We start from the raw sequence: 25205 nt of genomic DNA on the forward strand, positions 1-25205 counted from the left end.
AAGTAGCAGTTTGGGTCTTCCCCCTCCCTAGCCACAGAAAATGGGCGTCCTCACATTCAGTGTTCCCGCCCACCCTTAAAGGAAGAAGACTTCTGCTTACCTGTCCGTTGTAGTCACTGCTGAATTCATGAGAATTGGTTATTTGTTAGTCAGACCCCTGTCCTAACAGGAGGGAGTATCTCGAGTTGTTTGTAGTATTTGTTTAGACATGGACAGCAAGGGGAGAAAAGTGGTGGTCTGTGACAATGGGACAGGGGTAAGTCATAGCGTCTTTATTGTACCACACAGTAGCTTGATAGCCTATTAACAGCACTGGTTATTGCTTCTTATGTGCTCTGTCTTATTTTCTAGCATTTTAGCTTGTATTCAGAGTGTTTATCTTCAAGAGTTTTGGATGCAAACATCTGTGTTTTTATTTTAAGGGGGTATACATTTGCTTCTAGATCATGTAGTGATTAACATCTGTAGGGTGTAAATCTGTGTGCATACTGCAGCCTGATTCCACATCTGTCTGGACATGTCACTCTGCCTCTAAAGTGCACACTCACACACTGCCATAAATGGTTGTGATACCTTAAACTGAGCACCAATTGGATGAAAAGCAGGAAGAGTAGATTTGAGGTGCTAAAATAATATTGTGTCATTTAAATGTTGATATCCAGGCAGCACAGTTAAGAGTAGTGAACCTTACCTGCACAAACTGGTTTTATCCTATTTTCGCCTGGAATGTGTTTGCATCCCTCCAGGCTAAGGAATGTGTCTATGGCCACAAAGACAAGTTGAGGCACTACCGTATGAGGTGTAGTCATGACAGGCAGGGAAGCAGATAGTCTGCAGTGAATTGCAGGCCATTTAAAGGCAGTGTAGCAATGTATTTAATCTCCCCGTGCTTGCCAAATGAATTATTCCATATTCTTTTAGAAATGTAATTAAATTGCAATTGCATTGTCTGATTAAAAATGAGACAATCTGGTAAATGCTTCACAATAATAATACACTCTGGCACAGTTTCCTGGATGCAGATTAAGCCTCATGACGGATTAAACTGAATTAAACTGATTTATGAATTGAAATTATTCATAGGGTAGTTAATGTACAGCAATGATTTAGGGGCTAAAGAAACAAACTTTCAGTTTCACTCAACATACAAAAATGAGAACTTAATTTTCACACACACAGAAAAAGAAAATCTCTCTGTATGTTTCATTCTCATATCCCTCTACAGTTTGTCAAGTGTGGCTTTGCTGGATCCAACTTCCCTGACCACATCTTCCCCGCCATGGTGGGTCGACCGCTCATACGATCGAACACCAAAGTGGGCAACATTGAGATAAAGGTGAGGTTCAAAATGAGAAGACAACCTGCTCGTTGTTCTTGTTATTCTATTGAATTGTTGATCACAACCTGTCGGGCTGATTCTAAAAAAAATATTTTTTGGCACATTTTCCCCATCCATTCTGCTGTGGTTTGACTTGAGATAAATGACAACAGTAACATGGATAACAAAAGGGGTGAAACTATGTGTCAATAAAACCTGGATTTACTTACAGAGTCACCAACTTTCCCACTTCCTCTTATGACTAAAACTGTATCTATGTGCAGAGCTGGAATGTAACTAGTTACTGTATTAAGTACAAATTCAGGTACTTGAACTTTACTTGAGTATTTGCATTTTATGCAACTTTATACTTCTGCTCCTCTACATCTCAAAGGCAAATATTGTACTTTTACTCCACTTCATTTGTCTGACAGCTTGAGTTACTAGTTACTTTTCAGATTATAATTTAGCCAGTGAAAACCATATATATCTCCAAATTTGATGATTTTAAATTTGAATGTTTTTGATAAACTAAAGGATAAAGTTCCTTTATGGGTTGAGGAGATTCTCCTACTTCTTAAGCTCAATAAACTACTTTAAAATGTAAAAAGAAAATGGAAAATGTATCATCACAAAGCTGAAGACAGGCTGTTTTTCTGAGCTCATGAAAAGTTGACTTATTAGAGATACGTGGTTCTCACAGGACAGCTACACTATAAATAAATGATAATCTTATAAAATATGATGCTCTGCTGTAGATTAACATACACAACAGTATATAAAGGAGTTAAAATGAGCCCAACCTTAAACATCTACTGCAGTAAAATACAACATTAATGCAACAGTCATCCAAAAACATCAAATATAATAGTAAAACACTGACAGAGACCATTTTACTGCAGAAAGAATTTTACTTCAGATACTTTTTATTTTACTGTTAAACTGAATACTTCTTCTACTGCTGTCTATATGTAGATGTTTTCTATTTAAAGAAAAGGAAATGAAGTCTAGACACACACTGTAAGACTTAGCTCATTAAACACCTGACCTACCTTCTTACCCCTCAGCTCATAGTATCAAACCGTCTTAGAGCTGTACACTCGTTAGCTTGCTAAGACACAGTTAAGTTCATATGCTCACGTAACCTGAGCTCGCACAGATCTTTCTGACCTTTACCAGTGTAATCCTCACTGCAGTGCAGATGGCACTGCCACAAAAAAACTAATCGTGAAGGTATAGTTACCAACATTGTAAAGATGTTTGCTTTTGTCATTAACAGCAGAGTCAAGACAAAGACACCAAGCCTCCCAAGATAATTGTCTTTCTCTCTTGTAAAATACACCCTCCATTTCTTAAATGTGTCTATTAAAAGTTCTAACAATATATTACCAGATTTAAATGTTGACAAAGATCTTGTACTAAGACAATAATAAACACTGATGTATATATTCCTTTATGGTATTGTATTATCTGTGTCAAAATGATATAACAATAATTATTATTCTAGGTATCATATTGGCAAGTATTGACATTTTAGAAACAACACCCAGTCCTCATCCTTTCTGATTGTTTGCCACATTGTGTTATCTTATCTTTATTAAATGCAAAAAAGCAAACATTGTACACTTGTAGCATCACTCAAAAACACTGTTGAAAAAAAAGATAAAATAGAGAAAGGGCATGCTCCCCCCTTTCCATTAGAAAAAAAACCCTTCCAGTCCTTATCCTGTATTTATTCAGAACATAAACCAACAGACACTTGACAGAAAGGTCAGCTCTCATCCCTTTAAAGTCGGCCTCTACTAATGCTGATCTCCTCCTGTTCTCACCCACTAGGACCTAATGGTGGGTGACGAGGCCAGCGAATGTCGCTCCATGCTGGAGGTGTCCTACCCCATGGAGAATGGCATGGTGCGCAGCTGGGAGGACATGCTCCACCTGTGGGACTACACCTTTGGGCCCCAGCGCCTGAACATTGACCCATCACAGTGCAAGGTAGAACACAGCTGGGCAGATGTTGTGCTGTATGGGTTTGTATTTTGTTCAGTTCACTCATAAAGAGACAAGTTGCAGAAGGCTAAATGTTGTGAGCACCTGTTATGTTAAGTGTTTACCCTTCAAAATAAAGCTCAGTGACATATGAAATTAGTGTAACATCACATGAAGTAACAAAAACAAATTAATAAAATACTAAAAACAAATTGCAATAAATTGTACATCTGTATGTTCTTTATTCATTCATTATTAATGTATTATTATTCTCACTTTTGTATTTACTTCTTTAAGATCCTGCTGACTGAGCCGCCCATGAACCCCACCAAGAACAGGGAGAAGATCGCAGAGGTCATGTTTGAGAAGTACCAGTTCCACGGCATTTACGTGGCAATTCAGGCTGTGCTCACTCTGTATGCTCAGGGTAAGACTTTATAAAGTTAAGTAAATTATAATGTGCAACTACTGGGTTTCAGTGCTTAAAGACACAAGAGATCAAATTTCCAACTTTTCCTTTCAGTCTGACCTTCCTCTTTTGGGAATTGATCCCCTCTACAGGTTTGCTGACTGGTGTGGTCGTGGACTCTGGGGATGGTGTCACCCACATCTGTCCGGTGTATGAGGGCTTTTCTTTACCCCACCTCACACGCAGGCTGGACATTGCAGGACGTGATGTCACACGCTACCTCATTAAGGTGAGCCATGGAGACGTTCAGTTCAGTGTTTGGGACACTTAAACACTCTTTAAAAAAAAAAAGCCTTTTAACCATTTACCTTTCTGCCATCAGCTCCTGCTTCTCCGCGGTTACGCCTTCAACCACACGGCCGACTTTGAGACTGTGCGTATGTTGAAGGAGAAGCTCTGCTATGTGGGATACAACATCGACCAGGAGCAGCGCCTGGCCACAGAGACCACCTACTTGGTGGAGTCGTTTATGGTAAGTTAAAGAACAAAATCACAGAAAATTAAATAAATAAAAGTAGATTTTTCTTATGGTTTCCTTTCTCCGCTGCAGCTCCCTGACGGCCGGCAGGTGAATGTGGGTGGAGAGAGGTTTGGGGCCCCTGAAGCTCTCTTCCAGCCCCATCTCATCAACGTGGAGGGAGCAGGAGTGGCTGAACTGCTGTTTAACACCATCCAGGCTGCAGACATTGACCTCAGGTTTCCTCACTGCTGTCTTTACTAATGCCCTACAGCTGCTGTATTAACATGAAAATAAAAGGGACAGTACTTTTTATCTCACATATAAGGGATGCAGACAAATAAAGCATGTATTTTTTCCAATCTACTATCTGTATTCCTGTGCAGGGCAGACTTCTATAAGCACATTGTTCTGTCAGGAGGGACCACCATGTACCCCGGACTTCCATCCAGACTAGAACGGGAGATCAAGCAGCTCTACCTGGAGAGGGTGCTGGACGGAGACACTGAGAAACTATCAGTAAGAACTTAAATATCCACAAAATTTCAGCTTTATTGAAGAGTGAAAACACAGCAGCACAGGTGTTATACAACCATTGATTCTCTTTAATACTTTTGCATAAATCATAATCCATAAAGGGAACAACAACATAATCTGTAGCATAAGCCTCAATGTTAACATGATGCACTTTCCATTCATTTATTAAATGTTACATGGCACTGATATAATAGCTTTTTTGACTCTTTTTGTAATAATAATAATTGCAAGTGACAAAATAATCTTGTTCCAGAGCTTTCAACCATATGAACACAGGCTTCATCAGTGAATGGAGTTTGCTCAGTTTTATGAAAACTGTTGATTTTCACACTTACTATTATTCTGAGCACTTTTAGGATTTTCCTTTAATGTTGCCTTAAAAGTTCATCTTGACAGCTAATTCATGACCTTGGAAACAGCAGTAAACAAGACGTTTTCAGCTCAAGGTCCACTTACTGGCTTTTGGAGCTTTCAACTGTATCAAATGTTCATTAAGATGAAGGGCTAGAGTGAATGTCAGTGGATCTTGGGTTAAAATGGTTTTGTTACTGTTGTTTCCAAAGGCAAGAATGAACTGCCAGTTTTCCATTTGAATGGAGAACCAGAAAAGACTAAATTTGGATTATTATATTGTGAATTATTACAGATTTATTTTTTGTTATTGTAAATCCAATATTATTATACTTATAATAATTATAATTGTTAATATGATTATTATTTTAGACACAGAGCATAAAAGACGGGATGTATGTACATGTACAGGTAGAGCACTGTGTCTTAATGACCTCTCCTCTCCTTTTTCTTTGTCTGTGTAGAAGTTTAAGATCCGCATTGAGGACCCTCCCAGGCGTAAACACATGGTTTTCATGGGCGGCGCAGTGCTGGCCAACATCATGAAAGACAAAGACTCCTTCTGGCTGAGCAGAGCAGAGTACGAGGAAAAAGGCCTGGGAGTGCTGCAAAAGCTGGGAGGTGAAATCAGATAAAAATAAAATGTATAAAGGAAAACAACGTCACTCCAAACATTTACATTTTTATATCAACTTCTCACCTCTCAGACTGGCATTGATTAAAAAATAGCGCTCCTTCATTCCTGCTAGTGATAGAACATTAATGGGCATTTTCTTTCACTATTTTCTGACACTTTATAGACTAAACAATTCATTTCAATAATTGTTGGTTGCAGCCTTAATCCCTGCTAAGGTGAAATTTTATAACAGAAAAACAGTATCTGGATGCTCCCCACAAAAAAGGTCTCACTTCATGTACAACACAGTAGAAGTCTCAGGTATCCACTTGTTACAAAAACTGACAATAAACTGAGCAACACTTCAGGCTAATGAACGAGCCGTGGAAAGAGAGGAGAGGCGTTTGAGAAAGAGGTGTATTTTGCATTATTTTACCATAATTATATTTGGGCCACACTGATCCGATACAGTATATAGATACCCAAAACATTCATAGCCTTTTTTATATATATTTTACATTGTCATTTAAACTGGGTCTTGATTCAAACTCATGCAAAGCTCACAAAGTTCTAGTGTAACATTTGGATTAAACATGTCAAGCCCATATTTAAACCCATACTGTGCCCTGGTTATTTGTAAAAGGCTGCTGGTAATTATAAGAAAGTTATGTTAATAACTGACTGATGTAGAAAATGTGAAATGTTTGAAATGTTAAACCTGTCAAAATAGACTTCAGGAACATACATTTTTTTTGTCTATCAATATCATTCCTAATATTTTATTTGTCAAATGTATGGGCATTGTTCACTGTGTCATCTTTCTAAGATCTGTTTTAAATTAACTAGTAGTTGAAACTGTGACCAAAAATATCAAATCCTTTAAGGCGTCAACATTAGAAACCATAAACATTGAACAACCCCTTTGAGGGTGCTGGTAGTTTAAAGTCAGGCAAAAAATCTTGTTATTTGCTGCCCTCTGGTGGTTGAATTTGTTTAAGACACCAAATCACAACATCCTACTACAACACAAATCTGGATGTAAGAACATTGTGAACAGATATTGCAATTTTTTATTGCGATACTGAGTTACCTGACAAAATACAGTAATGTGTTTTTACACTGAAAAGAAATAGTGAGCTCTCACAATGAACACATGCTTCACGCACACACACACCACATTCGCAGAACCTTCACGTTAAATGAAAAAGCATGCAATAATGTTCAAAGCACATCATAGTTCTCAAAATGAACCTCCTCAGCTGATTAAAAACTCCAGATATGTTGAAAATCCATACTTAGGTTTGATATCTACCCAACAAATTGAACAATTAAAAGTTAGTTTTAAATACACAATATGATAATCGATCATGACACTGAGTTGAACAGTCAGTTGATAGTGATGACTTGCAGCAGGGGTCACCAGAAGCTGGTGACTTTTACATTTACATTCGACCAGTCACCGTGAGGTCCTGGTTTATTGGTCAGACTGTCCTGTCAGTCCAGGTTGTAACGCAGTGGTATTTTACAGTACGGCCAAGAGAAACAGTAGAACTCAAAAGCAGTGGATTGAAACGTGAAATGACTGCAGTTGTGAAAGGATTAAACTTTGACACGCAAAAAGATTTTAATACATTCGCAAGTCATTCAGTAAATCTGTTGCAGGTTGTCTCGGTGTGTCGATGTGATGTGTTGGGTTTTTTTTTTTTCTCACATGGTTTTAAAAACAGAGAGCTGATGCTTTTCTATCACTTCCCTCCTACTCGCTCATTACTCCACCTGCCAAAAACACTTAATAGAATACACAAGCAAGGAGGAGAGTCTGCGCTTTTTCTCAAAAAGCAAAAATAAAATTGTCTCTGTGGGTGATTCTAAAAATAAACAGCTGATTTAAAGCTTCCTTCGAGCTTGTAAACCTGATTTCTTTCAGAGTAAACACCTGTTGTATCACAAAATGGCCTCTCTTTATCTGTATTCTTTTTTTGTCACTTTGGTATTGAGGTTTGGTCTTGGCTATAACACATCTCACCTTTTTGTCAAACTGTATTCCAGGGGGGCACAGAAAGGTTTGCATCCCCAAACCCTTTAACCACACGGTTCCATTCGAAGATCTGCAGACTTTAACACATAAAAGTGAAGTAATAAAAACATCCAAGTGTCTTTTAGATTTGCCCAGAACTATACTGTGAAAGGGTTACATCACCACGGTGGACAACTTGCCTTCTCGTGTGCGTACAGGAAGTGATTTTGTTTCCAGGCAACAGTAGCCTCACAGAATTTGTCTTTGGATTTGAGCCTCCTCACGTTTTAATGATGTAATCCCTTCATGATATAACTCTGGGTTCATGTTTTAAATAACAACCAAATCCATTTATTACACATTTTCCATGTCACAAATAGTACACTCCTTTACACCAGCAGCCACACTGAGTGGTACATAGTACAACTTTTGGCAACAGTCCCTATGTTGGTCCTGCTGTGCACTGCATGTTGGTCCATTTAGGGAAGAGTTTACCGTTTAAGGTCTGCTCCTGGTCTGGAGAAGGGCTGTAGTTTTTCACAACAAGTCCTGACCCACGACGAGACACAACACACCGCCGGAGAGAAAGAGACAGAACAAGAGAGAGAAAGAGAGAGAAAGCAGAGCAACCATCCCATCTCCTCCTCCTCCTCCTCCTCCTCCTTCCCTCCACTCACTCCTCAACACACCGACTCGCTCAGGTCCACAGGCGGCCACCTCTGGTGAGCGCCGCATCTTGCTGAAAGCGTGGTTCGGTCTCAGGTAGGAGAGGCGAGGGCTCCACTCACTGTGGCTGGCCAGGTCCTGGGGGCTGGGCTGAGCGGCAGGGGCCCTCATCTCCCCGCCGCTGCGCCAGTACAGGGTGTATTGCTGCGTCACACTTCGAAGGTGGCGGCGCACAGATCGGCCAGGGCCTGGGCTGTTCCCGGCTCTCCACTGCAACGTCCGCACCGGCACTCCGCTCCCCGTCCTGGAACAATATCCGAACGCACCTCTGGAGAGGGAGGGAAGGAGGGAGAGGAGGGAGGGAGGAGAAGAGAGAAAGAGGGAAAAAAGAGTGACTATCATACTTGTATTCATGCAAAACAGAGGTCAAGGAGGGTTAGGAGGAGGCAAAAAGAGGGGGAGAGAGAGAGAGGACAGAGAGGAGTGAGAGCTTGTGGCAACACACCAAGCTTATAATCCACCTACATAAATCCAGCGGGCAAACTGATGTTGATAAAAGAATTATCTGTGAACAAAAGCTTCTACTTCCCACACCCACAACCAGCTGATCCAAGAGCTTTATATGAAAACCATCTTCGTGAAAATTGCTCTTTTCTCCTGTTTCATGTTTACAGCTTCATTGGACAAACTCCCAGACTAATCACTAGAACCGTTTCCACGTCCAAGACTGAATCAAATATAAGCCAGGATAGCTCCGGCGCTGACCGTTGTTGGGTTGTCTGGTGAAGTTTTTCCCTCTGCGACTTCAATCAAACAAGAAACTTTTTGACATTTCAAAAGAACAATCAAACACACCAACTTAACGGATCTGAATCGTCAACAGAGTTCGTGGCCACTCTTCAAACACTTACCAGCAATTGGTGCTGTACCTAAGCTAGTTATAATACCTGTTCCAGAGTTCAAAGACACCTACAGAAGCCCTCACAACTCTCTCTAAGGAAGATCACACACGACACGGAAAAACAATACTGATAATAATCATTTAACCAACATCCAGACCTTGAGAAAACCAGTGAGAATCCCCTTCTCGCCCGCGGACACATCAACATCACGTCACACATCCTACTGTCACCACACACACTACCCCACCCCTCCACACCCCCCTCCCTCCCAACACACACAAACATACATACAGATGCATAAGTGGCCAAATACGCTCTATAAAAAGAAAAGAAAAACACACACCAGCAATTACAATCAACAGGTCTGCCATCATCAAAACTTACAGAGTCACTGAGCTCCTCGCTGTCCGTGTGCATATTGTGTTTGCCTGCTTCGATGGGTAGATGCAGCTCAATAAATTTCATGTTATCTGACCGCCCACTTCTTCATAGCACTTGGCTCACTGATCCCCGCCTGTGTCAGTGGAAAATCTGGCTGCCGGGTGAGTTAGATCGGCTATTTGAAGCCAAGAGAGGCACCACGTGACGAGACAGAAACGTTGTGGATGACAATGCCTTTTTTCCATGGCATCTGGTGGACCGTTATACCAATCTGGGGCTGGGAGAGTGATAATAGGAGAGTGTGGGTAAAAGTGTGTGTGTGTGTGCACTAGTGCATACCCTGTCGTAAGCCGGTGGCCCCAGATCAGAGGATTACCTCTAAAAATGTCTAAAAACTAATCCCCTTAAATGAATTTGAAAACGTGTTGGCACGCAAAGGTGGGAAATCCAGGTGTGCTGTCTGAATTTCGATGGATGACCTACTGAAAATCCTAACCTTTTGCATGACCTTTAGAAAACTCGAGCGCTCTCTTCAACGTCCCCAACAGCAGCAGTAACACCGGAGGTCAAATTTTAATCAAATATGGGTTGCTGTTGCTCGTTCTACCACACCTGCCATTGTCATAGATGTAGGATAATCTGATGTTGCTCAGCGTGCATTGCCATCAGTATAATTAATGTAAAGTCTGAGCTCTTTAGATGGATTATCGCCTTGTTTTTGGTTGCTGTTTGTGTCTTTTGTGCCATTTGAAAGACATAAAACAGGTTGAAGTTTGAATCGAGGAATGTGGAAACAGATGATGATTCTTGTTGGCTGTTTGAAACTCTTTGAATATTTTTTGTGGGGGCTTTTATTGCCTTTAATCAAAAGTGACATTAGAAAATCCAAGCTGTAGGAAGACGCATCACACATTTCTAGACCAAATTTGCCAGATTACAGTTTTGACTATTTGCTAACTAGCTAAAACGACAACTTCAGATTATATTTGTCCACAGTCCAGCTGAAATTGGTCCATCAGAAGGTGAGAGATTTAAATCCTGGACACTGTATTATAAAAGTGCCAACCAATGCTGACCTAACATCCACCCAAAGCAAGCATACAACAACCTCAGGACCCCAGTAGTTGTTGCCAAGGTACCAATTTATGGGGAAGAAAAAACTACTTAGAGCAAGTAGTTAGAGACAAACAATTTGGTCAGTTCAGATATTTTATAACCTGTGCAACATCTGGACTAAAGAGATTAGGGAACCTCTGTTGTCTATCACAGTAGACACAATTAAAACAACAAAAAAATGCCACTTGAAGAAATTTGAAGGCATCTTTAATGCGTAGTGGTACAAAAGTGAAGTCTGTCTGAAAATGTAACACTTTATTTATACACTGATTTAAAATAAATATCATAAATACAAAAGAAAACAAACAAATGAAAAATACTACAAGATAAAGACCAGAACAGACCCTCGCATACGCGTCCCTCCTGTGACTTCCCTCTGTAAGACACGTGACTGTGATTACCTGCCTATACTCTCAGATGAGCAGGTCACGTAGCACAGTAATATTTACAGTTACCACACACAACAACACATATCAGAATTGGCTGCAACAATCGCATTTCATTACCGGTGGTTGTATTTTACAGCCTTTAAACCACATTCATCCACCTGAAATCAATTCTGGGCACTCCAGCATCACTTATCATGTGACTATGTTTCCTCTCTTCAAATGCTCTAATAAGCACCAATAGTTATCCAAAGTCACAATATCAACTCCAAACTATAAACAGTCGGTTCAAATTGCTTCAGTACAAATGGATAATGAGACGAGACACTCCGGTTTTACTCAAAGGCAGCTTGTTCCATTGCCTTTGGGAATGCCCAACCATACAACAGTATTGGAAGGAAATGATAACAACTTGGTCTACTGCAAAAGAGGAACTTCCACTACGCCACAAACTGTGTATTTTCAGAAGCATCCAAATAAACTGTAAATTTAAAAATACAAATGAGGAGAGGGTTATATTTTATTTACTTCAAGCAAAACATAAAATTGTTCTGCCATGGAAATCCATTAATAGACCAAGGCAGTGAAGTCGGGTGGATGGATTCTTGCCTCCATTACATTCAACGTGCCTTCATTTATTTTTTTAGGCATGCCTTTTATGTTCAGTGTGGAGTAGTACTGGGCAATGTACAAGATGAACCACTATACTAGTTTTAATTTCCATACAATAATTTCACTCATTTTAATTTCCATACACTGTGATTCCTATCATTTTGTAGGGCCAATTAAAATGGTTTTATATTCTATGTGCTCTTGACAGTAGAATAAACCACTCTAAACATATATAAAGTTAATAAGTACCATGATAAACCATGAAACTGCCATAATCTTACAAAATACTTTATTCTAACATAAGAAAAGTTCAATTTCTTAAATTTACCATTCACATGGTACAGTAGAGGACATCCCATAGAACTGTTTGACTGCATAATTAGTAGGAGTTCTTGTTGTCTGCACATCAATCAGAAATTTTTCACACACAGCAGCTATGTGTGACGGCTATAACGTAGATCACTGTACAAACCCACACATACTGTAACACAACCAGTCTTTCTGTGTTGTACTACTACAATCAAAACATCTGGAACCTACCTGGCTCTGCTGGTTCTCCTTCTGTCTCTGGGCCTCTCGGCTCCGTCTGCAGCTCCACTCCTTCAGCGCCTCCTGGGCCTCCGGCGTCAGGCAGCCTGAGAACGGCTGCTCCCTGTCCAGGCTCTGGATCAGGCACAGGCTGGCATACACACTGGTCAGGTAGTACCCACCTGGAACCAAATAACAAATAAACAAACAAACAAACAAACAAACAAACAAAAAGCATAGATTCTTCACAAAGATGCTAATGCTAAAGATCAGAATAAATCTTGCCACACATACTACTTAGCTTCTAGTAGCTACAAATATTAAAAGTAAAAATTAAAAGGACCTAGTAATTTATGAGCAGGTACTGGTAACAAATACTACAAGTAGTAGTAGTAGTAACTAATGTAATACACTGTGAAACCATTAACCCAAGAAAATTGTTAAAACGGATTACATCGAACATTTTAAGTAACACAAACAAATTTCAAGTTCAAAAAGATTCTTGAAAGTAGCTTTTACTAGTAATTTAATTGACACTAACTTTGTAAGTTACAGAGACCAGTTTTTTTGTTTTTTGTTTTCATAGTACACAATTAAGTCAATGTCACATACAATTACCAAAGCTACTTAATCAAGATTTTCTTTTTGACTTGAATGAACTTATCTGGTTTTACAGTGTAATATACTCTGGCATCTCTTATTTTCTACAAGTAAGAGCATAAAAGTGAAGAAATGATTAATTTATATTAATTTAATTTAAGTTATTAAAAGATGTAAAGACCAAAATCTAATTAGTCACAAGTAATTAACATTTAGAGCTCAAATAATTAGCTAGTTTGACTTCACTTCATTTCACTTCACTGGTTGTGGTTTCTAAAATGTGAATTTTTGCTTGTTTTCTTAGTCTTCAGTTGGAAATGTTCCAGTGTGTAATATTAAGCAGGCTCTATTGTCAAAAATTGAATATAATATTCATAGGTATGTTGGCATTAATGCATAATCACCTGAAAATAAGAATCAATGTGTTTTTGTACCTCAAAATGAGCCGTTTTTATCTACAGAGGGAGCGGGTCCACTATGTTGAACCGCTATATTCCTACAGCTGCCAAGAATAGACAAACCAACCACGGGCTCTAGATAGGGCCTTTTGCAAGATTTGCGACTACCGTAGTTTCTCCTACAAGCTTGAAAGGCTGAGCTGTATTCAGATGGTTGCAATATGCAACTTCACTGCTAGATGCCACTAAATCCTACAGGCTGCACATTTAAACATGTCAACTTGGGTTTTGTAAAATTATGATTTGTCCCTTTGTTCTGACACTTATGTATAAAGAATATGAGTGAATAATTATCTGTAATTATACGGTAGATATGGTAATACTTTGTTTTCCGCAGACAGATACAATGATCTGTTATTGGTTTAACAAAGTAAAAGCACAGCACAGCTCCACATTTTGAGGCTACAGGTAACATAATTAGATTTTAGGTCGTACCCTCTCCTCCGAGCCAGGAGGGCTCCAGCAGCTCCATCATGTACTCCACCTCTATCAGGATGTGAGGCCTGTTACACTCCACAATCACGTAAGACAACGACGGCAGGAAGTCATCCCAGCTCACTTCCTGTCCTGGAAAGACAGTAACAGGACAGTATAAAGGAAAGCTGTCATTTTAGATTACATGGTATTATTAATCATATTTATCATATGAAGAAAAAATGAGAAAAGAGTTGGACCAAATCTGTGTTTCACTCTGGGTTTGAAAGAAAAGTCATGAAACCAACTGTGTTGGTGGTTTCGTGACTTTCATGACAGACATACAAGAGTATGAATTCAGTTACCTACCTAATAACACTTTGCAAATGTCAGCTTAGTAAAAATATTAAATAAGTAACTCTGCAGCAATTTCCAAAATTATACCCAACATTCAACAGTATTGACATGATGATGCATTAATTTCCTGGCACTAGAAGCAGCAGCAGGTCGTGATGAAAAGCAGACAGGTCGTGCTACAGCTCACACAGATACTGTATGTCTGAAGTGTAGAGCTTTTCCAAAGTGACAAGGCACTCGCCTTTGCAATGATTGTTGACCTTCAATCCTCTTACAGAAAGCTTTCAAGCAGCAAATACAGTATGTTACAGCAAATTTCCATTTTAGTGACCATCTCCCTCTGTGAATGCAAGGACTTTAAATCAGTGTAGTTTTTAAATAAGGACTACTACTAATAAAGCTGTTTTTGTTTTTAAAGTAAAATTAGAGCCCTAAAATCCAATAAAATAACAATATATTTGGTCTCACCATGTAAGGACCCCATGGCCTTGTAGACACACTTGCACACTTGCAGCAGCAGCAGCACCTTGTCAATGGGCGAATGTGTCCTCTGCATCAGCACCAGCTTCTGCTTCACTCTCTCCACCTCGCGGCTGTCAGGGACGCCCGTACGCACACCGAGCTGCTCCATGGCGGCATCCCCCTTCAGACGGAGCACGTTTTGGGTGAGACGCTGGCTGCTGCCGTCCTGATTGTGCAGCTCAACCAGAGCTTTGTCAAGGTGGGACCTCAGAGGCCTGAGCACACAGGAGAACATGGCCCGCTCCAGCGCCAGGTCTGAGGACAGAGGGAGGGTTCATTGTTCGGCAGACTGGAACTGAAAATGTTGTGTATTACTCTTTTTTTGTAGATATAATTGCTTGTGTTTTGTTTATTTTATCATTTGCAAGCAGAGAAATGTGTCTACATATCTAGAGGCACTGGCAGGAGGCCCAGAAAGGTATGCGATGATTACAATGGCAGTAGGGTGAATACCTAATACTGCCTAATACTGTGTGTCAGAACTGAAAAGTGGAATCAATTTTCTACTTGTAAAAAAAAAAAAAAATACCAAGGAGTTTTAAGTTGGTCTAGAGCTGAGGAATTTGCTGCATTTGACCAGCACCCAGTAAAATCAGTCTGTTGTGCAGGGGACCTATATTGTATATTGTGCAATTGTCCATACAAGGAGGCTCTTTAAGCAATTCATTTAAATGATGATCATGCCCCACAGTTTTCATTATGACGTAATTTCTGGAAAACACAATGTTTAAAGTTAAAGTTTAAGACAGGTTATGTCTTAGTTATGACCTTGAGTCAACACTTTCTGACGCAGACTTGACAAGGTCGACTTTATTGCACGGCTGAATTGAACTGACTTGCATTAGATTGTGTGGGCGTTTTTTTTTTGTCCACCTCCTGTTAAGTCAAGAAAAAGTAAGCTAGCTGTCAGATCGCTTGGTATGTTTATTCAAGAGACATATTTGTATGTCATGCCTGTTTTGTGGCAATGTGGTGTGAAACACAGCTAATAGTCTATAATGGCTTCTTCTGTGGGACTCTTGGCCTCCTCGAAGGTCAGCACTGTCAAGATGGTTTGCTATTGGTCATACACAGCATGTTCAATAAGACCTTAAGTACTGGGTGCTTAATCCAAAATGTAGCTTAACAAAACTAAAAGACTAGGAGAGCAATTTGACTTTTTAATATTGGCACATGGACATTTCGGGCAAGATGCCTTTCCTCAGCAATCTGGCAATTTCCAATCAATATGCACAGGTGGGATTAATTATAGGTGATCACAACTGGCACAAGTACATCCCAACTGACACAACCTTTGTTATTGATCAACAATGCATGAAGGATTTACAAGTGTTAGCATAGGTTATTGTATTTTGCCAAGAAATAGTTACAGTAAAAGCACGAGTAGTTATTTTTACATTTCGGTTTGTGAACGCATTAAAACAACTAGATACAACTTGTTAATCTTTAGAGGTGCTGGTGCATGTACATTTGGACAGAGCCAGGATGGCTGCTCCCCCTTGTATGCAGTATGTATATGCTAATAAAATAATTGCTTCCTTGCTCTTGACTTAACACACAGATATTAGATAATAATATATCTCTCGAAAAAAATAACTGTATTTTCCTAAAATGTTTAACTACTCATTTAAAATCCCTTGCTTTGTACTGTCATCAAGCTAACCCAAGGCTATTTATCTTAGCGCCTGAAAAGCTAACATTCTGGAGATACTGTTATTTTTTGGCCTGACAACAGCGCTATGTATTACACAAACTCGTGGACATATTACACCATGCAGAATGCTCTCACACGTGGGGGGAAATCAACACACTCTCAAGTGAGTCTCCTGCAGGTCAGTGGGCAGTCCTGACTAAGTGGGTAACATTCTCCAGCGCACACTGTTTTCCACTCAATCTCAATATCCTCCTCTCCCTTCCTCTCCATTCCTTCATGTATCCCTCCTGTCCTGTATAATCCCCCCAACACCCCCCCCAATCTACCTACTAATCACTCCTCCTTGTGATTAATCAATTCCACGCCCCCATCCTTTTTCTCCACCTCCCTCTCCTTCCCCCCCAGCATCCCTCTTCTTTTTACCAGCTATTAGAGAGTAAACAGGATTACATGTAATGCGATTACAGCCTTGTTAGTTACTGATGTTAGTTCTGAAAAAAAGAGACTTTTTTGGCTATTACTCACAGATCTGTAACTGATTACATTTTCAAAGTATCCTGCCTATTTCTATCCGTCCCTCCCACCCTCCCCTGAATCGTGCTGCTCTTCAAGTGAGCGTGGGACTGTGATATCTTTTTATGATAAACGAGGGGGAGAAAAAAAAATGCAAATGCCTCCCACCGACGCAATGCGAGATAAATCAGAATCAGAGCGCAGGAAGGAAGGACGGGAGGAAGGAAGGCAGCGGCCGAGCGCTCTCCCCTGAAGCCTCTGCACTGCCAGGCAACCATCCATCATCACACACATTTACACACAAGCACACCTGCAAAACACACACTCAGCCGCACACACAAGTCCAAAAAAGAGAAAACCTACGCACAGGACTGTGTCAAAAGATCTAACCAGAATCCTTCCAAAGTAACACCCTGTGATGTCTTTACAATAATCAGAAGAATCACACTTTGAATGCGATGGATGTGAGTGCAGGCGCGCCGGGCAGGGGTTTCCTAATGCTGTTTTCTAAATACAAGAGACAATATGAGCTCTAGTGAATGAGGCCCCCCACGCAAACTACTTTGTGTTGACAGTGCCTTTCACTAGAGCCTGGGCAGCCCACCATTTATCAGAAAAGGCTGTCTGTTTCCATAGACCTGCGTCCTCTGGCACTGTGCTCTATTGAATCAGTGTTTTCTAATAGTACAGGGTTTTTTTCCAGTCCCCTGCTGCACCCACCGTCTCTTCCTCGTTGTGATGCGATAAGCTAATCATGCATGCATGCGAGAAATTCAAAAGGTTGAGACGATTGAGCTCAAAGTGTAATCCGGCGCAGTCAGCTAAATTCAATTAGATAAATTCACTTTCTTTGCTGATAAAATCAAAAGAATTAAAGCATTGTAAAATGACTTTTATGAGTATATTCGACAATGGAAGTAGGCTATGGTAATTGGAAACACTTTCTAATGAGGCACACTTTAGATTAATAACTTGTAACTAATGAATATATGTAAAAATGTGCAGCGCTGCTGTACTCTATTCTATTGTCTCAGACGTTATAAATATTTTAGTTGGCCTCGACCAAGTCCAGCAATATGTTTTTTCTGAAGTAACTTCGTACTTGAAAACAAAACTGTTGATAAAGCGCACTTGTTCGGAAATTGGATTTAATTCAAAATCCATCTAAAAGGGGCATTGACATTCACTCATTTCACTGGCAATAGCAAAAGCATTATTTCATTTTCTCTGTCTCTCTCATTTGGACTCGGCCTTGACTCGGTCATCACTAGTCCTGGTCTTGGACTTGTCTCTGACTCCGCAAAGATGGTCTTTACTATAGCACTGATTAAACACTGGTTAAAAGCTTCTGCATCTACATGTGAAAATTCAAAGGTGTTCTACCGTTATACTTTGGGTATAATTTAAATCTGTCCAGTTTAGTTCTGCTGGTATAACCAATCAGATTGTTTGAGGCACAACGAGTTGCAGAGATATGGTCTCTTCTCGACCTATACTTACTCATAGCTCCCCTCTCCGCATTGTTCCGCAGAGAAATTTATGTAAATTTTCACTAAGGTATAATTCCAACATCATACATCATTCATTTATTATTTATACATGGACATTCAAAGACCTCATGCTCGGGCTGTAAAAATCCCTGTGGCTGGTGCATACTGTCTTAAATCATAACTTTTTCTTTTTTAACAAGATCAGTTCAGTTCAGCTGCTCCATATGCTCTGCAGCTGTTCTACAGAAATACACTGTCCATTTTGGCTAATTAAAAAGACAGATGTCAAGACAAAGCATGAGGAGATTGTAAAATGGTTGACTCAAACCTCTGTGGTGAAGACTAGTAGTACTTGGCAGCTCCCACGTGTGAACATTGTTAAAAAAACTGACTCACACAATTTCCACTTTCTTATAAAAACACTGCCAATTGTCAGCATTGTCAAACTGATTGTACATAAATTAAAACCTAAAATTGGTCCTTATTAATGGACTATAACCCTATCTAGAAAGCATTAATAAAGGATGTGTTAACATTTAGGAAGCCAGTATTTACAACTTATTTACAAAGCCCTTTTATTTATAATAAAACCTTTCAAGCATATAGTATGTACATTCCCAACTTTGTTACCTTTAACTGACAATTTACTTTAATGTGTCCGAGAAAGTGGAAATTCAATGTGCCTGTTCCTTCTCCTGGGAGTTCAAAGGTCATCAGTCAGTATTTGAAAGACACAGTTGATGCTGTGGTTCAAATGTAAATGCTGTGAGCAACATTATGTCCTGACACATTTACCAGGCTTGTGTTTGTTTACCTTTCTCGTTCTCCGGCACCAGGGTCTCAATGGGAGGCTCCAGCTCTCCGCTGTCCAGCAGGCAGCACTTCGCCTGGGACAGAAAGAGGCGCAGACCCTGCAGGAGCTGCACAGAGGTCACACGTGACGAGGAAGAGGATGAAGAAGAGGAAGCCAGGGATTTGAGAACCTCTCTTTGTGCCAGGAGGAAGTCTTGAACCATGCCCCCAAAAGTGGAGCGCCTGTCTCTGGACAGCTCCTCCACCAGTCGCGTCAGCCGCTTGTCCGGAGCAAAGAAACACACAAACGCCTCACTCATACGGTGCAGCCCGCCGCGGCCTCGAGAGCGCACAAGTGGTGGGCGCGGGTAGAAGTGGGTTTGTGCTTCGGCCATGCTTTCTGGATCTGAATCCGAGTCATTGTCCTCATCCATGCTGCTGAAGGAGCTGCTGCTGTCGAGCTCGGCCAGGGACGGAGCCGGGCGACGCTCCAGGGCCAGAACTGCCACCTCGATGCCTGGCTCCTCTGCTCGGGCGGACTGCTGGGGCTGTGGAGCCTCCTCCACCTTTGCAGATGTCTTGACCAGGACAAAAGTGATAATTATACAGCACAGTAATTGAGAATAGTGAACAAATCACACGTACATATATACAAGACATAAATGGGTTACTTAAAAACATGGCATTGCTTTCTGGACAGTAATGCAGATGCAATGAATGAATGCAATATATGAAATCAGCCAGGTGAGAAGACCCATATTAAACTCTTTTTCACCAGATGAGTTGCATAGTTTGAGGGTGTGTCTGTGACTGTTGGATATCGTCACAAGCACTAAGAATTTTTACCAAACATAAATTGACACAAATTTAAAGACAATGAGATTATATATACACTAATGCAGATCAAAGGAAAAAGTCTGTTTTTCATTTTCATTCATTTCTGCTTTCCTATCTTGCTAATTGTGTTGTGACCCGTCAGAGCCACTGTTTTAGAAAATGCTTTTCCAAGTGGATACATAAACAGAGGGCTTGAATGCATTTGAACACATGGTCTGAAAGACAAAATAAAGATGCTAGCACGCATTACTTGTGGCACATAGACAGACATCATGTCCTCTTCCTCTGCAGACCCCGGTGATACAGCAGGGGTTCTCCTCAGGACCCCAGCCCCAGGGTGAACTCTTCTCTGTGGGTTAGTGCCGGCCTTCTGCAGCCTCTCTGACCCGCTGGTCTGCTCCCCTGACGAGGAAGGTGAGTAGGAGCCGATCCCCTCCAGGGACAGATTCATGGAGGACTCTGAGAGCCGGAGCCGCATGCTGCGTTTGAAGCGGTGCCGTTTATTGGAGGCACTGTGGTTTACGAGTTGTGGCTGCTGTAGAAAAAAAATAGTGGATTCAGTCTTTCATCTAACTTTCAGGTCTCTAGAGTTTATTTTTCAAAAGGTGTGAGGTGAAGTGCAAGGAGCTGTATTAGCAGTCATATAGGAGGATGGATTTAGAGTACTTGTAATGGTCTTAACAACCACACAACCTTATACTAACCTTGCTAACCTCCAGCTGTAGGAAGAGCGGGTTGATGAAGCAAAGTTTTCCTTGTCTACCCCGGGTGAGCAGGGTACATCGGTCCTGGGTCATCGACATCTGACCCTGGCTGTCGCTGGTTGATGCAACTGGGTCCATCGGGCCGTTTTGGATCTCTGAAGCACTCGGTGCACTCCAGAAGTCTAGTGGGAGATCCAGAAAAGAAAAAGGGCTTTCAGTTACACATTCAATGCACAGTTTGTAGGAGCTTTATTTTTCTATTTCAGGCTTCTTAGCCTGCTTAAAAAGTGGGGACAGTGTGTGTGTGAGTGCATATATGTACTGCATAGTATATGCATAGTTATGTGTGCATGTTTATGGGTGTCTTGTGTGTTCACGCTCTAACTATTTGCCCTACACTCCAGTTTCCGACTTTCTATAGTATTGCAACTTGGAGTTATTAATGACTGATTTCTTACTTGTTTTATGATTGACGTCTTTATTTTAATTTTAATACCAAATCTCAACGTTTTATTTTATTTATTTATTTACTTTTTACTTACCATACTGTCATTTTATTTATTGTAAAGGAGGACTGTAGGATGGGGGGGTAAGCAGGTTAAGGTTGGAAGAAGCATTGTTAAAACTGAAAATGCCTTTTGACTATATACGACATTTTGCTGCGTTTTCTTCAATAAAACATTGGTTAGAAGATACACTATTTTCATCAAACCAAACACAAACAAGCAATAAAATATGCACTGTATTATGTAAGTTTATCTACAGCAAGCTGACTGAAGCAGACTGATTTTGCAGAACCATAGTGAGAAAGAGTTGAGTCGCAGTCGGTGACACATACTGTGTCTTACTTGTGTCATTTTTAGCCATCTTGAAGTCACACCTCGCTCTCTCTGCTGCGACGCTGCATCAGTACATGCTACCATGTTAAAATAGATGCAAGCTGGCAGTCACTACTTAGTCAGTTATTCGTTCACTTTCTCACATTTGCAATACGTTGCTGAAGAGAAGCCGTTACAGAGAAACCTTACTGTATCCTCACTGTATCCAATGCTACAAGGCAGAGATTTAAAAAAATAATGTAACTGTAGTTTGATATAAAACCTTTTGTGATATTTGAGGTTCTCTGTAATTGGTAATTGGTTAGTTAGTGGCATAAGTAACAAGCCTCACAGCCACTTTAAGTTTAAAAGACTACAACCATTATTAGAGAGACTTGGTAACAAGACTAGCAGCTGGGAGGCTAGCATTTGAATTATTTGATCCAAAGGTTGCTGAGATCTTTCTATATCTACACAAGTTGTGTGGAAACCAACACACATTGCAATTAGAAACACGATGCTAGCATAGCTAATCAGATCATCTTAGTAAAGTAACTATTATTATTTAAGGCAAGTGACAAAGTGAAGCACTTGGCGTGTTTCATCTGGATGAGGATGAGAGGTCTTCAATCACTGCACCTTGTCCCATGTGTGAGATGGCCTCCAGCTGTCTGTGTGTTGTGGCTTTAGCAATGGCCTCTGGTAGCTGCAGCGGGAAGGGCAACACATCTCTGCAGACGAGAAAAAAAAAATCAATCACATGTCAAAGTGTCCTTGGGCAAGATATTGAACCCCACATTTCTCCTGCAGGCTGTGCCATCAGTGGGTAAATGTTGACATGTGGCATAAAGTGCTTGGGTGCTCAGTAGACTAGAAAGGTGATATATAAATGCAGTCAATTTACCATTTACCATTTTGCACGTCATTCCAAAAGCATGGGAATTCATCTAGTACTACACCAGCCTCCATTATTCTGGGAAGGCTTTGTACAAGCTTGTGGAACCTGGCTGCAAGCATTAGTGAGGTTGACCACTGATGTTGGGACATAAGACCTGGCTCCCAGTCGATGTTCCAGTTCATCCCAAAAGTGCTGGATGGGATTGAGGTCACACCAAACTGGAAAAAACATTACTTAACGGAATTCACTTTACCAGCTATAGAGAGTAACAGATTACATGTAATGCGATTACAGCCTTGTTAGTTACTGCCTAGTTCTGAAAAAAATAGACTTTTTTGGCTATTACTCACAGATCTGTAACAGGAAAGGGCCTTCTCTAAACTGTTGGCACAAAGTTGTAACCACACAATTGTCTAAAATACTATTGTATGCTGTAGCATGTAGCAATTTCATTGGAACTAAGGGAGAAAACATAAAAAACAGCCCCAAACAACCAAAAGTGTCAGGAACAGGGATGTGCACATTCATTTAGCCATACAGTTAAAATAATACATCACCTGCTGATACAGTAGAAGGCAACCAGTCGACACAGGTCTGGGAAGCTGAGTGCAGAGCTCTCCAAGGCGAAAGCTGGTTATAGAACAGACAGAGTTTGATTGACAGCTGTGGAGGCAGTGGGACACTTGTTCAAATTTAACAGGAAATATGGCAGCTGCAAATCCTCTGGAGGACCCATCCTCTCTGTCCCACGCTACTTCACCCAGCAAGTGCATGAACTGCACTGCACCACAAATGCTGGGCAGAGAAACACAGCGTGTGTTGCTGTAATATATAATAATGCTTATGTATCTTGTTTTATACTCACTGGAGTCCTCCTCACAGATGAAGCACTCCTTAACAGAGGAGGCACTTTTGTCCGCTGCCACTCTCAAACACAGCACCTTCCTCTGGCTGGAGCTGCATTTACGCACCAAAAACGTCTGTAAGCACCCGCAACCACGGGAAACAAGAATAAAGGGTGTTATTTTCTTTTTTAAACATATTTTCTTTTCACAGGTTTTTCATGAGACCAGATGGTGCAAACAGCAATGTAGAGAACAGACTCTTGTTCATATCCGTTTAATGTAAATCTTCATGATTTTCAATCAAACTTGAATGAATTTAAGTGTGTGGCAGTTGCTGTTACACCAAATAGATTTATATATATATATGTGACTCGAGTAGTATGCTTTATGAATTAGAAATGTCATAAGATTGAAATAATTGACTTGTCGGTACCCCAACAGGCTCTCTGAGCAGGATGTAGAGTGCAGAGTCTTGGTTGAGTGACAGCTGCAGCCACACAGGATGAGTGACCAGCAGACGATCCAGGACGCTGAAGGCCCGCTGAGAGCCTCGCTGGGTACCGCCCACCTCCTGCATCTGAAACACATGTACAAGATTATCACAAAAAAAACAACCACAAAATGAGTTAAATAAAGTTTATAGTCTGACTTTTTATCTTTTAATGCAAGGTTTAGTTTCTTAATGTCCGTATTCTTATTCAGAAGATTAGCTTTGGATTGTCCACACTGACTAAAATAGTTGTCCACAAGGTCTTTTGTTATACGTGCAAGAATTGGCTGCAAAATATACATGAGTTTTGAGATTTTCCTTTCGAGTTGTGCCCAGACCATGACCCCTGCAGTTGAAGTGAAACCTACACACTCCACAAGTGTACTTATAGATTGTAGTGTGCATAAAGGTGAACATACACACTGCTTATACAGACAGTCACAGTACAAGCTTTTCTTGTGAAGATCAGTTCAGATTTATTGCTAAGAAGTTGGGTGCTACTTTGTTATATGATATAACAAGCAAATTCACAAAGAATTAAAGAAATACACACTGTATATTAAAAAATATATAGCAATAAGAGGGTGCAAAGGGGCTGCCCCGGTAGCCTAATGAGTAGAAGGTGATTCCCAGCTGGGGGACCTTTGTTGCATGTTACCCCTCTCTTCCCATGTTTCTTGTCTTTATCTACACATACTGTCAAATAAAGGTAATAATAATAATAATAAGTCTTTCATCTTACTGTATATCTACTGTTCATCTCAGCTTTCCTCAGTCTTATTATCTGCAGCAATTTCATTTACATGGGCCAGCAGCTTGACATCCCACCGAGTTTAATGCTGTAGAAACATAAACGATAATGAAATCCAATCAGACTGTGACGGCATTACCGCAAATCAGATTTGCGTCGGATTTGTGTTGCCAAGTAAAAAAGTAACAATTAAAAATGTGAGATTTAATGTATGTAATGTGGGTTTTTTTCAGTTCAAAATAACATTGCGTTTCTTATCGCAGACAAATGCTGATTTTAGGCAGCTTTTTAATTATCATCCTTTTCTGTTCATTTGTTTTATGCTTTCATTAAATACCTATAATGGAGAGATGACAGGTAATGAGGGAGAGGGAAAGAGATGCAACAAAGGCTCCCAGCAACTGAACTTACAACTTAATGGTAAACAAATGTCCTTAAAAACAACAATCATTCAGTTGAACTCTGTGTTTTCCTTATTCCTTTAGTGTTAACGTTCAATCGCAGATTTACTTTCTCCCTCTCTCTCCCTCTCTCAGATTGGCTTGCTGCTGGATGTCACACTGTGTGGGCTGCTGGCGAACGCTTGTGAGCGTAGCAGCAGATGGTTGCCATAGCAACCTGGGCCTACACATCCTACCAGGCATTCCCACTCAGTGAAACACCCTTTTCTCTGACAAGTTGGAGATGCGCGTGCACATACAAATACACACACGCAGT

The 25205-nt window shown here is 40.5% G+C and overlaps 2 protein-coding genes across 2 annotated transcripts; one reads left to right on the forward strand and one right to left on the reverse strand.

Moving 5' to 3' along the window:
* Positions 1-89: 89 nt before the first annotated feature.
* Positions 90-7634, forward strand: zgc:101810 (uncharacterized protein LOC493612 homolog). Its single transcript, XM_035675556.1, has 9 exons — positions 90-256; positions 1226-1336; positions 3155-3313; positions 3605-3734; positions 3869-4005; positions 4099-4248; positions 4327-4472; positions 4620-4752; positions 5586-7634. The coding sequence occupies exons 1-9, from the start codon at positions 209-211 to the stop codon at positions 5754-5756; spliced, it is 1185 nt and encodes a 394-aa protein (XP_035531449.1). The 5' UTR covers positions 90-208; the 3' UTR covers positions 5757-7634.
* Positions 7635-8434: 800 nt separating this feature from the next.
* Positions 8435-23824, reverse strand: si:ch211-168d1.3 (ras and Rab interactor 2). Its single transcript, XM_035675557.1, is given in 15 exon segments — positions 8435-8461; positions 8463-8632; positions 8635-8678; positions 8680-8705; positions 8707-8748; positions 12358-12527; positions 13839-13970; positions 14643-14951; positions 19168-19723; positions 20233-20517; positions 20687-20868; positions 22144-22235; positions 22960-23032; positions 23268-23382; positions 23681-23824. Coding segments are annotated over 15 exon segments (2367 nt in total).
* Positions 23825-25205: the final 1381 nt, after the last annotated feature.

Source organism: Morone saxatilis, unplaced genomic scaffold (assembly GCF_004916995.1).
Source record: "Morone saxatilis isolate NCDOM2014 unplaced genomic scaffold, NCSU_SB_2.0 Contig4, whole genome shotgun sequence".
In the NCBI taxonomy this organism is placed as follows: Eukaryota; Metazoa; Chordata; class Actinopteri; family Moronidae; genus Morone; species Morone saxatilis.

Coding starts and splice junctions, on each gene's coding strand:
- zgc:101810 (XM_035675556.1), top strand. CDS start 209: ATGGACAGCAAGGGGAGAAAAGTGGTGGTCTGTGACAATGGGACAGGG. Junction 1,337..3,154: donor TGGGCAACATTGAGATAAAG/GTGAGGTTCAAA, acceptor CTCACCCACTAG/GACCTAATGGTGGGTGACGA. Junction 3,735..3,868: donor GCTCACTCTGTATGCTCAGG/GTAAGACTTTAT, acceptor TCCCCTCTACAG/GTTTGCTGACTGGTGTGGTC.